The sequence below is a fragment of the Triturus cristatus genome, chromosome 2_1 (assembly GCF_964204655.1).
Source record: "Triturus cristatus chromosome 2_1, aTriCri1.1, whole genome shotgun sequence".
Lineage (NCBI taxonomy): Eukaryota > Metazoa > Chordata > Amphibia > Caudata > Salamandridae > Triturus > Triturus cristatus.
The window spans coordinates 1,013,414,394-1,013,429,186 of NC_140581.1; the positions used below are offsets into that span (position 1 = coordinate 1,013,414,394).

General features: G+C 44.4%; 1 protein-coding gene across 4 annotated transcripts in view; it reads left to right on the top strand.

Annotated features, from left to right (window-relative positions):
• ACO1 (aconitase 1) overlaps positions 1-14,539 on the top strand; it is a 364,042-nt gene extending 349,503 nt beyond the window's left edge. For all 4 annotated transcript variants that reach the window (XM_085634885.1, XM_085634871.1, XM_085634895.1 and 1 more), the window contains one exon: positions 13,308-14,539. In XM_085634885.1, coding sequence (XP_085491011.1) covers positions 13,308-13,421 — 114 coding nt within the window. In that variant the 3' untranslated portion in view covers positions 13,422-14,539. The remainder of the gene's footprint in view (positions 1-13,307) is intronic.
• Positions 14,540-14,793: the final 254 nt, after the last annotated feature.

A 14,793-nucleotide genomic window follows, 5' to 3' on the forward strand; every position in this document is an offset into this window, starting at 1 on the left:
AGGGGCAGACTAGGGGCCAATGCTCCATCTGCCCCCCGGGGGGGCAGAAAGACTGTAATTATTGCGGGGGGTGGGGGCATGGGCATGCCCATTTTGGGCAGCCCCCCCCTTATTTTTAATTTCTAAAAAAAAATCCCTGGTGTTTAGTGGGCTTTTTGCACCCCAGTGGGGGCAGATTAGGGGCCAATGCCCCATCTGCCCCCCAGGACAGTAATGGTGGCAGGTGGGGTGGGGGCATGGGCATGCTCGTTTTGGGCAGCTCCCACCCTTTTCTTTTATTTGGGTCAATGCCCCACCAGCCCCCCAGGGGGGGCAGAAATACTTTAGTCATTGCAGGAAGGGTGGGGGCATGCCCGTTTTGGGCAGCCCCCACCCTTATTTTAATTTCCCAAAAATTCCCTGGTGTCTAGTGGGCTTTTTGCCCTCCCCAGGGGGGGCAGTTTGGGGAATACTGCCCCCCAGGGGGGGCAAGAAAGACTAAATGATGCCAAAATTAATTGGGGGGAGCAAAGGCCCTTGCCCAAGGGTCCGCTCCCCCTTCCTTGGTGTCTAGTGGGTGGATACCTGCTTGGGGATCCACTGGGGAGGGGTACCATTGGAAAGGGGAGATTCTCCCCTTTCCAACGATACCTCTCCCGTCTTTCTACGTGCTCAGGGGGCTGAGATAGCCCCCTGAGCATGTAGAAAGGGAAACTGAAATGAGCCTCTTGGCTCATTTCAGTTTCGGTTTCACTGAAATGACGTCAGCGAGACGTGCCTGCCGATCGTCAGTTCAGGGAAACCAGGGGGGGGGGGGGGCCTCGGGAGCTGGGGAAGCTCTTCCCTAGCTCCCGAGGCTCTTTCAGCAAGAAAGGCAATCCCTCTGATGCCCGCACCAGAGGGATTTCCATTGCATGTTTCATGACGAGCTGGACTCGTCATGAGCACACGAGCACTGTGTGCCATGACGAGACCAGCTTGTCATGAGCATGCAAGGGGTTAAGGGGAAAAGTATCAGCCCACTCAAGCCATTGGCTGACTTCACTTCAAGTTAGAACATGATTCCCTTTCACAAGGAACACACCCACACCCAAAGTAGTTCTCTTCAGTGCCAGGGACTACTATGGTAATGCATGTGTTTTTTTTTTTATTTGTTGTTTTGTAAGCCCAAAGCAACCTTTTTGCCTGTAGCAATTATTATTTATTTTTTTAGACTGCGGGCCCATCATTAACCTAACAAATTTTACAAAAAACATAGCAAAACGGGCACCGGCAAACCATTAGGTCTCTGCAATGGGAGGCCTGTTGGCTTTCTCAATGTCTTTTAGCAATGTTGTCAAGCTGCGTCATAGATTATCTTTTCCCCTGACTCTGCTATGTTGTATAGCAGCCATGCTGCTATACAACATGGCTAAAAGACATTGGCAAAGCCAGTAACTGTTGCGTTGGCCGGACCTATCAGCTTTGCCAATGGTTGTTTTTCTTATGGCAGGTAAGGGGGGGCAGGGGCAACGCACACAACAGGAGGGTAGTGGATGAGAGGGAAGAAGCAACATCGGCAACAGGAGGGTGGGGAGTATGGCCCGAGAAAAACACACATGAGTATGATGCTCCCCTGGCAGTCTATGCACCTTGGTTTCCTGCTAATTGAAGAGTGGCCCCATTTGACGCTCCTGAGCTACTGGAACTGTTCTGTCAGGTTAATAGAGGAAGCTGTGGAGCACAAATCTCCCAAGCTTCCTCTGTCTCTTCAAGAGTAGTTCAGTCCAGGTATCTTTTTTTTTTTTTGCTTTGCACTCTGGGACTTGCATTTCTTTCTTTATTCAGTTATAAAATGCGGACTACAAGCACTCCAAAGAAAAAAAAGCTAGCCTCAATTAACTTCTCACACAAGGATCTGTGAATGTTGATAACTTCGGATGCGGATGGTGTCTGATCACCGTCTGTGAACCTAAACTAGGTGCTCAAGCAAATACATAATGGCAGGGAAACCACGTAAGAAAAGAAGGAACATGAGTGGGAATGAAAAAGGCAATGAACCGGAAAAGGGGCCTCAAAATAAAACCTTTTTCCGGCGCTGTATCTGTTTACCCTTGTTGTCCACATTCTCGGTAGCTTCTGTATTTACACCTTGCACTTTTGTTTCTCTGGCCTTTTATGAAAGGCAAGAGTACAAGGGGCTGCTGGGGCTGCTGGGGCCAAGTGTAAGAATCCTCGGTACCTGGTTGTAGAAGGCTGTTGATTGTAGCATGACTTCACCGCTCTACTGAAGTCCGGGAGGCAAGGCTGCCTTAGGCTCAGCATAGACCATGCTAAGATGTGCAACGTACTACTCTCCATTTAAAGCACATAAAAGAAGCAGGACTCTGACTGAGAAGGCCATGATTTGCTTGCAGATGGTAAGTGCAGGGGGGTAGAGTCTACAAGAAACAAAAAAGCCGAACACAAGTGAGTGGTTGTGGGAAGGAGGGATTGTTAAAGAAGAAACAGACAAGGGTAGGGAATGAGATGGAAAAGAGGCAACACTTATTGGGCGGGTGGGGGGACAAAGAAGCGACTGAAAACACATGCACTCCTATGGACTGCCTATACACAAATAATAAAGTAGCTCCAAAAACCAGAGCAGTGGATGGACACAAGTACTTGGTAGATGCTCTAGAGGAAGGCCAAACACAAGAAGAGGCATGACAAATGCTTGCCATGGCAAACTGCAACTAAGGATATGAGAACTGCAAACACATGTTGACCGTGGGCAGGCTGTAGCCCACTAACTGTAAACCAAATGTTTCAAAGTTACAGCACATTCTCTGTCTATCGTCATATGTCGCTGTAGATACTTGTGCTTGGCATACTCCTACTGTCTAGTGTTTTGTTCGGATGTGAGCAAATTGTTTTTTTTCTTCTAAGAAGTCTCAAGTCACAAGGTAAAGTGGCTTCTCTTGGTGATATTGCGCAAGGGAATCAGATTATTTTCTTTCCGTCATCGAGTTTGGACTGGTTCTTCAGCTCTCCAGTTCAAGACCGATTTCATGCTTCCTTCGGTTCGTTGATCACATCTTTACTTGCTGGTATTGTTCTTGTTAGCTTTGCCTTTTGAAAACAGAAGAAATCCCTCGAACGTCACCTCCATGTTCTCCAGTTGTGGCCTTCAGGCATTTTCCATTGGGGCCTTGTTTCCTGTTTCATCGGATTTGACCAACAATGCATTGCTGAAGGTACGAACTCCCAACTGCCATGCAAAATAGCATACAGACCATCATCAGGTTTGCAACCTCTCTCTCTTTTCTGATCATAACAAAGAAAACTGAGAGGCTTGTCGATCTTTTTGATCGAAGAAAGAGTTGCAGGACCGTTGGGCGCTTTGGAAAGAGATGCAGTCCCAAGATTTGGAAGAGACACCCAACATCTCTGGTGAACAAGATGTCAAACAGACAGAGGAAGAGTTACATGAGACTTTGGCAGCAGAGGAAGAGGCCTTTTCCGTTTCGGACTCGGCATCCGAACCTGAAATAGAGTCGGGCCTACAGATACAAGACGTCCCTTCGGGACAATGCGTAGTAAGTACCCATGTCCCTTCCCAACTCACTAAGAGACATTTGGGTTCTACAAAAATTACGGCTTCCGGGCCACCACTGCTATCAGGCCATGGTCTGCCACTAATATCTGCTAAGAATGCCCCGCCTTTGGGCCCGGCACCAAAAGCCAAATTGAAACTTGATCCGACTAATCTCGGTGCCCAATCCTCCACCTATTCAGCATCAATCACTCTGGTGCCAAAACAAGAAACACGTTCTGCATCAAAACAATCCATTTTGGCACCAGAACCGATCCTTGAAACTAAGAAAGAGAAGCTTAATCTGAAACAGAAGTTTTATATTTAACCTTCTACTGGTCGGATTTTGGCAAAGGCAGTAAAATCAGCGCACGTTTCATCGAAACGCCAGCTTTCTTTTGAGGCCATTGATCTGCTTGTACCTCCTAAGAAACAGAAAAATGACATTGCAACTAGTCCTTTGCAGCCACATTTTCCTGATTATTCTACAGCTCCCTCACTACAACCACCACCAACACCTTCCTCACGTCACTCGGTTAGTGACACAGGAGACATTGCACCACAGGGTTTGCAACAGTCTGATACTGGGGGTGAGGGAAGAGGAAATGACAATGATCAGCAGCCCACAGATCCATGGGACTACTATGACCTAGACCCAGGGATAATAAACTAGACCTATACTCAGCTAAGCCAACGCCCCCGGATGATGCAACATTTTTCTAGGAACTTATAGCTAGGGCAGTTGCATATCACCAGGTCCCCTTGCCCAAAGACCCTCTAGAGAATGACTTCCTCTTTGAAACACTCTAGAGCATGTCAATATCTGCCCATGCTAAAGGGGATTCTCCGTCACTCAGATGACATCCTTAAAGACCCAGTACGGGCATGCATCATTACATCATGTGTAGATAAAAAATGCAAAGCTGCACCGTCAGATCTACTTTACATTGAAGGACAACTTCCCCCAGACTCCCTGGTGGTATATAGTGCCCGCAAAAGGGCAACCTCTCAGCCATCAGCAGGTGCTCCTCCTCCACCTCATCCAAACTCATTGATGCTTCTGGGGAAAGAGTGGCGGTGTAGTCAGCCAATCATTGGCGAATTGCCAATACTCAGGGGTTATTAGCAAAGTACGACCGGGCCCATTTGAACTCCTCCAACATCTTCCTTAAGAGTAAAAAAAAAGAGGAAATCAAATTGTACAGTAGGGCAAAATAGTATCAAACAACTCCATTAGATAGGCCCTTGATTCTGCGGACAGAGCCACCTGGGGCATAAATACAAGCATACTGCTATTTAGACACACTTGGCTATGTATATCTGGCTTTAAGCCAGAAGTACAGCAGACACTCCTTAATGTACCCTTTGACCAACAACATCTGCTTGTTCCCCAGGTGGCCGAAACACTAGAAAAGTTAAGTACATAGAGATTGCCAAATCAATGGGGGACTTCAAACCCCCATTCCTCATGGGTGGTTTCGATGCCCCGCATTCAAACAGGGTAATAAAACAAAACCATCAGATGCCTCTATCTCTTCTTTTAGGCAATAGCATAATTCCTGCCCATCAAGAGGATATTACAGAGGCACATACAGATAAATAATTCCAGAGGGCATGGAAGAAGTGCCTCCACTCGTCCCACACCCTCCACTTCCAAACAGTGACTCACTTTTCATTCCCCCACCCCGCGACCATTTAATATCGGTCAGGGGAAGACTGCACACAGATAGGACTAGCCTACCCAAATGCAGTCAGGATTCACAACATCACAGAACTGCTACATCAGTTTCACCCCAATAAACACATAACAGTCAAAATATTTCAACGACTTCCAGGCATGTTGGCGGCTTGTATTACAATAGTACCGCATGCAAGACTACATATGCGTCCGTTGCAGGATTGTCTAGTAAGTCAGTGCTCTCAGTCACAGGGTCAATTACAAGATCTAGTGATGATTGCTGCACACATCATTCTCTTCAGTGGTGAAATGCACAGAACCTATCAAAAGGGCGGCTGCTCCTCAACCCTGTTTCCCAAATCATTCTCATAGTGGACACATCCCCTACAGGGTGGGGTGTACATCTACAGAATCTCACAGTTCAGGGTCTCTGCCGACATCAAACACCAGAGTCTCCACTAGAGCTCCAAGCAGTTCACCTAGCATTGAAAGCAGTTCTAGTCAACCTCAAAGGCAAAGTTGTCTTGGTCTGGATGGCCAACACAACGGCCATGTTCTATTTACAAGAACAGGGAGTGGGAGGGCCACTCTCTACAGTTATCACACTTATCTCAGATAATTTTACTTGGGCAATACGTCTCAACATTCACCTGTTAGCGGAACATCTCTCAGGGACAGCCAACAATGTTGCTGACCTCCTCATCAGGATGTAGCAATAAGTCCATGAGTGGGAATTTCACCACAGAGTCCTCATCTCATACTTCTGCAGGTGGGGGGTTTCCACAGATAGACCTATTCGCAGCTGCAGACAACGCAAAACATTCAACTTTCACTTCCAGACTCCCAAACCCACTATGTAAGGGCAATGCCTCTTGGATGAACTGGTCAGAGAAATTTGCCTTTGCTTTCCCACCTCTCCCTCTTTTTAGGTCTCGTGTGGCGTTGCAGCGCAAAGCGCTGCTCGCCTCAGCGAGATTTAATGTTAAGGAGGAGTTTCAGTAGAAGGCTTGAAGCCCCGCCCCTCATTTCCATTGGTTGGCGTCACCGTTTAAGCTAAACGGTTGTCTGCCATTGGAAATGAGGGTTTTTGGGTAACGCCCTTTGGCCTCTGAGCCGTACTGGGTCACCTGCTTTGCTGCTGTCGCAAAGCACTTTCTTATCTTTATGGGGCCATGTGTTTCTAATTAGAAACACATGGCCCCATGAAGACAAGAGATCCCCATGCTCCGGCTGCAGCACGGTCCTCTTTCACTTTCGGGACCGAGCTTGTTTTATTTGGGGGGGGGGGGTTATAGTGTAGGACTAAGGCAGTCTAGGCTCAGCTGAGAGGAGGAATGCACGTTTGAAGAGTCCCCGGCGTTTTAAGTGCTTTTACATACAAGGAAGCGGCTGTCACAGGGCAGAGCTACATTCCTAAGAGGTGCGGATTTCCAGCCCACAGGTTATCCGTGCCACTCGTCCCTGCTTTTGAGGTAACTTCAAGGAGACTCGTTCTAGTTCTTTCAGTCTCATCATTTCAGAACTGAAGCATTTTCAATGTTGTATACAAGGAAGCCGTAGTTGTTGCTGATTTATCTTACACAAACAACAACCATTGGCAAAGCCAATAGCCCTGGCTTGTTGTAGGTGTAAAGTTGCTTGCTTTATCAGTATTATATATCTGTATGCAATGACAGAAGCAGCAAAATACAAGTTGTCCTACACGACCACCGGCAAGGCTCCGTTTAATGGCACTGTGAGTCTTAATCTCCACGTCTGTCCAGCTGCGGGGTTCACTGTGGCGTTACAACCAGAACTGCAGAATTTGGAATTTGAGAACCGTGATTGAATCTCGGCGTGCTCAAAATTCTGTGATTCTGGGCACATCACTTCTCCCCGTGCCTCAAAACATGAATGTGATCTTGTGTAATTTAACCAGTGCTCATGCACAGTGATCCAATATCTTTATGTGGAGTTCGCGCTCTATAAAACTGCAATAAACGCTACTCCATCGTGGTTTTACATTTGTTTTTATCTTGTTACTTAGAGGAGTCGAGCGAAATCCTGTTGTGCCACTTCTTTTCAATCTCCTAGTATGTGGGCCGGCACCTCAGACATCTCTCCCGGCCCCAGCTGCACTTTGCCACCAGGGAGCACTTCAGCTGCATGCTGCATATCCTCGCTGCCCCGCCTGCTACCCCACTGCCGGGGTCTTTAACCCCTTCGGTGCTCATGACGGAACGGTTCCGTCATGAGCCACGGTTGAGCTGTGCTCATGACGGAACCGTTCCGTCATGACCACGCCCGCGCAAGATTCCGTCAGCACAGCGGCGGAATTTGCGCAGCATGGAAGGGGTTAATGGTGCACTCGTGTGTGCCCCCGTCCGAGGCTAACAGAGGGCACCTTGGCCCCAGCACTGCAGCGGTTCGTATTCCTCGAAAGCGTTTTCCTCGAGGTTAACTGCAAACGTGTAGCACTCTTCAAAATTTCAGCACGCTGTTTATTTGCAGTCTGCACCCATTATTGTGTGCCACTGTGCTTGTGCAAATTAACAAAGAAGTGCTTTCTTTTAGCTACATAAATAAAAACATTCCGATTTTGAAACGCAACGGTCACTTTATTTTCTTGCGCCATTTACAGGTGTTTTTTGTTGTACATGTTTTGTGTTTAACGCACTATTAATTTAATTATAGCCTGTGAGATTTATTGCTCAATTTTTCTCATTTTTGTGCTGGAATGATGAGAAAATTACTTAATTGGCGTTAGTTCAACCCCAATGCGCAGCGGCAGGGCTGTTTCAGAGGTCTCCCTTCTGTTGCTCTTTCCCCACATCTGTGCTTTTATGGCTCTCGCCAGTGTGCCTCTCTGCTCCGTGCACTTCCCCCACATGACGGACCTGGCATGCTGTCCTGCTCCTCTGTATTATTTCTGCTCTGCCACACTTTTCACACACAACAGCTATTTATTTTCTCACATGAGCCCCTGCCGAGCTGAGCCTCTTTGCTTCGCTAGGTGGCTCTTTTCCATAAATGAGCTCCCTGCCGAGATTTATGGCTGCGTCTGCGACTGCACCCTCCTACAGTGAGCCATTAGACTTCACATGTAATGTCACCAGGGCAGTCACCAGGGCAGTGTCCTAAACCCAGCACACTAGCAGATCAAGACTTTGTATTTAGATTACTGTGCACTTTGTATGTCTGAGTTCTAATCCAATTTCAAGAAACTTGTTTAGAGTTTGCATTTTTAAATATTTGAAATGCTGCTGAAGCTTTATTCATTAAATCTGCATTCACCACCTAAATTATGTTTAAAAAGTTATTTATTTTCCAAGTCATGGGTAAGGGATGGTTTAAAGTGCTGCATCCAAATTGTAATATCACCTGAAACCCTTCATTTAAGTACTCTTTCTGGCAGCATCTCCAGGATCATTTTGGAAATGTTGTGGTGATTTCTGTGTGTTAACTTTGCATCCAACAACTTACTAAGGCTAAAACATGCCCTGCAAACACATATAATTTTGACAGTCCTCCTGCAGCTGTTTTTACCATTATTCATAAAGGATAATAAAGTACATTCAGTATAGACTTTGCACATAGGTGCACATTAATCATTGCCACCTAATTACACTCTACTAAATACCAGATAAATACATCCCACATAAAACCACTATGCCACATAGCAACCATCCATACAAATACACTCCACACCATGCCACATAATTCCCATCAGCATAATTTCAGTCAAAATACCACAGTTCCACGCCACGCAATTCAGCTCCACACATTTCCATTCTGCACCACATAATGCAACAACAAACCACATAATTCAAATCAACACACTTGCACAACAAACGCATCCAATCCACACCTCAAAATTCAACATCATGTCACACAATTCAACAGCTCACCACATAATTAAATTCCGCTACATACCACGCCACAAGACAACATACCAATACACATATTTACACTCCATAACACTCCCATTCTACATAATTCCAGCTAATTTAATACCACAATAATTACTATCCACATTATTTCACTACACAAATACACACACATGCTATTCCACCCCACACAATTCCACAACTAACAAGTTCAATCCACTCCATATAATTAAACTCCACACTACATAGATCCACTCCATAAACAAAAGACATTGTCATTTACAACACCATTAACTCCAACTTTCACTAATGGGAGACCAATTGCATTGCAAATGGTTGTGTTATTTTACTTTGTGGCAGATCTGCTCCACTATCTCTTGGGGCTCTACCAACAAATTTGGTGATGAAGAGTAAATTGTATTTTTCTTAACAACTTTTTAATTAAAAAGTTCTTCTCTTTAATTTCCTGTTATTACCATATTTGAATATTTCGCGAGTTTTAGCTATTGGCAAGTGGGCTGCTGGATGCTGTTGGCCTAGGAGTGGTTGATCATAAGAACTTGCAGGAGACACGTTTACTTTCGTTCAACGTTGTGTGTGGCAGCAGTGCGGTGAGCGGCAGCCAGGCCTGAAAGCATAGAGGAGTGCAGCACGGTAGCGGGGCTTGGGACAGAACCAGGGTCCCTGGTGCTGGACATGGTGCAGATGGGCGCAGCTGTGCCTGCTGCACGCATCCTTTCATCATCCGTTTTGCAGCTACCATTAAGTAATTTGTGGGTAAGAGAAGGAGTGCAGGGTGCCGTGGGTGGGTGGGTGGGAAACGGAAACCAGTTATCTCACTTCCTGTACGATGGATGATCGGAAATCCAGTGACGTCCCTTTCTGTGCAGATGGTTGATAGGAAATTAAGTTCTCTTTGTAGGTTTCTTCTACTACCTAGATATAAGCCCTCATTTATTCCCCATGCTTGCAGTGCAATACAGCATGTTAAACATTCACACTACACATATAGCCAGCGCACCTTTGTGCATGACTGCGTTTACATGCATGAGCACATTGAAGCTTGGTACAATCAGACTACAGCATTAGTTCTGTTATCAAGAGATAAAAGTTGGAGAGATTGCGGCTCTTCTCGAGAGTACATATGGAAAGAAACTTTTTTCAAAGCCTGCGTTCTATACGTTTTATCTTGAGTAACACAGATGCAGGCCATGGAACTGCTAAGCTCGGCGTTTCATTATTGCAAAATATCCAAGATAAGGATTGACTGAAAACTGGTAAATATAATACTTTGCATCACTTTACAATTAACACGAAGGTGTGTTATTACCATGAGTGCTTGGCGCTGTACCTGTGTGCGTTCCATCAGTGCTTGGCGCTGCACTGTAATGGCATTCTTGTAAAAAAAAAAAAAATCTTTGGGGTCAAAATCGTTCACAACAGGGCATATAATTTGACAGATTATTTTCCCCTTCTTACTACCAAACTCCTATTGGTGCACTGTAGTCACCAGCAAGCCACTTTCGTCCTCATGAGAAGGAATGACGGCAGCCGTTTCACCAACTCTCTGAGGAATACGGCTGGGTTTGACAGGTACAATGCATGCAGTCGGAACAACTCGCAAAAAAAAAAAAAGCATTACAAATGCAATAGGTTTCGCCTTTCATTAAGTTAAAGCCATTTGCTTTGCTATACAATACCATTCGCAAAGCAAATGGCTTTAACTTAATCAAAGGCGAGACCTATTGCATTTTCAATGCTTGTTCCGTTTGTGGTTCAGAAGCTAAGGCAAACTTCTCTCACTCTAATTTTACTAGCTCTCACTTGAGCTCTACAACCATGGTTCACCCCACTACTCGAACTTTTAGTAGTGCCACACGAGAAGCTTCCCCCAATCCGATCTTCTCACTCAAATCATGGAGAAGTCAGGCACCCAAATCCAAAGGAACTCAACCTTGCAATTTGGCTCCTTATGTCATAGAATTCAGTCAACTAAATCTCCCACCAGAATGTTTGACCATTCTCAGAGAGGAACGTAAACCTACAACCAGGGCATGTTACGCTGCAAAGTGGAAAAGATTTGTTTTCTACTTCCCTGGTTATGCCAACTGAAGGATACCTGATCTTTTTTTTTACATGCATTGCTTACAATAGAGCTGTTTTAGAACAGCTACGCCCCACTTGCACACACCTTCCTCCGCTGCAGGCCTCCTGTATCACATAAAAAGCCTAGGCTTCCTAGACCAAGAATTTCAATTGACTTTAGCTCAATTATCTGTGGTTTTCAAGACATTTGGTTTCGTCTTAAGGAAAACCACGAGCTTACATTAGTTAACACAAATGCCTCCCTCAGCAAAGTCAAACAAATACTGGAGCCACTTCTTTCTGTAGTGTTCTTGCAAATAATGCAAGCGGGAACCTCTGAATACCTAAACAGACATGTGGGCACAGATTTTAAAAATGTATACTAAATGTAACCACAAGCATACACGATTTAGTTCTCGTCGGCTACGCAATCTGCGGAAATACCTGCAGATGTCGTTGTGAATAGTTATTTTGTAAGGTTTCTTACAAAAAGAAGAAACAAACGCATCGGCTGGCGGTATTACAAAACAAAAGCCAAAAGGTGCGACACCCTGACAGCCTGCACAATGTAGTCACACACACGAGGTGGAGCTTTAAAATCCTGGCTCTTACATTGCCGGGCTACAATGCAGAGACACAATTTTAAGTTGCAAGAATGGGCTGCTTATCTCGCAGACAACAGATGGCACCAGAGAACGCTCTGTGGCTTGCATATGCATATAATGAAAAAGCGTTTGTGACTATCAGTAAATGGTTTTTTTTGCACAAAACACACAGTTTTCTAAATGATGCATTTTGGAGTGCGATAAGCGCCACTCAAAGGGCCACATTTAATAGTACATAAACGACCGAAAGAGAGAGTAAAAGTGTCTAGGCTCCTGTATCCGTGCCGCTGCCTCAGTGATGTAACATCGCAGTCTTTACAAGTCGACGCACCTTTGAAAACAAAAGAGAGATAACAAGGAGACAGACCAGACACACTGATTAATTTGTGTTTGCAAAAAAACAGACTTACCCTGCGCATCTGTGAGTCTGGAGAGAGCTGAACACGCACTAAAGACAAGCAAACAATGTCTGACATTTGACCTCAGTCTTTGAATGCCCAGCAAACGAGATCAGAACAAGATTTACAGTTTACACAGGAGCTTGAAGGAAGTGAAAACAGGACTGATTCTGTGGATTCCTTTTTAACAAAGAAAAAAGTAGTTTGTAAAATGGTGATCAGTGGATTGATATAGTACTTGGTCTCTGTGAGGGCTAAACACAGGAAGAGGGATGACAAATGCATGCCATGAACAAATGGGAAAAAAGACTAGGAGAGTGACGATGGAGCCAGCAAGTGGAAAGCCTATGGGTGGACTGAAGCCCACAAAGTATATACAGCATGTCTCAAAGAGACAGCGCAAGCGCTGTCTAGCCGAGACCCAAGTATTGCCATAAAGCTTTCGCCCAATGATAGACCTTACTGACTTTACCTAATGCTTGTTTGTTTTTATCACTCTCGGATGCAGATCGAACAGCAGAGGAAAAAGTGATTTTAAGACTGGTGCCTTTTCTTCCTCATGATGTTCTGATGTAGAAGGTAGAGAACTAGTCAAGACTATGAATTGAAATGAAGTAGCATTTTCTTACCCTCTTTAAGAGAGATACATGTACTCTACACTAGACTCTAGAAACTGTACTCTTCATTCAGTTACCGCATCACTTTACATCCGCAACTCCTGGGAGACACCTCAGAACCTTTGGCTCAATCAGAAAAGGTATATTTTTGAAGACTTGTGCACGGGAATGGGTCAAGCTTTTTATATATGAAGCTTTACCACGTAAGTGTTTTAACTTCAGCTGTTCATCTTTTGTGAGAGTCTCTTACAAATATTTAGTCTGAAGCATAAGTGATTTTATGGCCAAGTAGAGAAGCTAATATTGACTGCAATCTTTAGTTGCAACCATTATTCTGTTGGGCCTGTACAAATCCATACACTATCTCCATCTTGCATCTGGAAATGCGGGAAGGACTTAAGTTTTTATATAAAGTACCAACGTTCACGTTTCTGTAAAACATTATACTTACTAGAATTAGAATTGCCTTTTAAAAAAATTAATATTGTCATGCAGTGAAACTAAATATTATTTCGCTTTTCTACAGCTGGACACTGGGAAGACCTTTGAAGCAGTCATGAGATTTGATACGGATGTGGAACTGGCCTACTTCCGAAATGGTGGCATCTTGAACTACATGATCCGTAAAATGGCTAATTAGGCGTGAACAGAAAAGATGTCCAATAAAAATGCCTTGTTGTGCCTCCTCCTCCTTTCTTCCCACTTGGCCTGGCATGGGCCTGCACAGAATCCCAGACCTAGGAAAGCACCACAATGAAATGGCTGGTCTGGTTATGGGCTTTGAATCCATGCTGCTTGTTTACACTATTAGAATGTTTTTCACAACCCTACACGTTTGTTCATTTAATGAGCGTGATGGACAGAATGCAGTATGGTTGTGAAACAGCAAGGTGAAGTCCAGAACTGCCGAGATCCCCCATGATTGTGATAAACTTTCAGTTACACCTTTCTCCATTGATTGGGAGAGAGTGCAGATGACCATTGAATGCTTCCCTTTAAGAATAGACTCGCTGGGTCATGGTTAGAAAGATGTATGTTGACTAAGAGCGTGGGAGGAGGACGATATCCCTTCATGGGCCATCTGTGATGGCTGCAATTTCAGTCTTCGAACTCTTACCTCGATTGTTCCTTTAGCTCTAGAACCGATCCCCGGCTGAACACATTCTTATTCTGTTGGATTGTTTCTTTAGCACCCTTGCCGTCCATTTCATTTGCAATTATGCTTGAGGTAAGCGTACAAACATGATATGTTTTTCTGTCACCCAAGATTTTATCACTGCTTTAATTCCCAATACCCCAAAACAAAATGATAACCTGCAAAATGTGGTAATCTATATATTATACCCAGAATAAGCAAAATATGGCAACCAAATTAAAAAGTCAAAATACCATTGCAAAACTATATTATTATGTGTTTTTCTTTTACTGTGTGCAGTACATAATGCTATCAGGCTGTGTGAGAGCAGACGTCACACGCTGGTCTGTAAGCACTATGGGGTGAAATAAAACCATCTTCCAAAAAATACCCTTCAATTTGATGATGGTAAGACTCATATCAGCACTTTTAAAACAAAATTTACTGGGATATCCTATCTTCGATTCTAATGCTTATTAAATAACCAACTTTTACAGAATATTAAAAATGTGAATTTTCATTTTCTTTAAATATCCCGTGTAAGCTCTAGTTTTTGTTGTGTAGCATTAGATTGTTACAAAAACAATTTCTAACTTGAATCAGATTAAAAACTATTTTCAAGATTTTTGTTGTGGTTGTCATTGTTGCTTCTGTGTCCTTCTCCGTCTATGGGTTTTCTATCAGTCTGGGTCTTTCTACCAGACTTAATTATCGAAGGCCATGGCATAAACTGACAAATTGACATTATGGCCATCCTGTTGGCAGGTTCTTGACATGCATAGGATTCAAGTGACCATGATATAGACATGAAGATTGGGATGATGTAGAAAATGTATATAGCCGGAGAATGTGATAGAGCTTCACCTGTGTGTGGTTC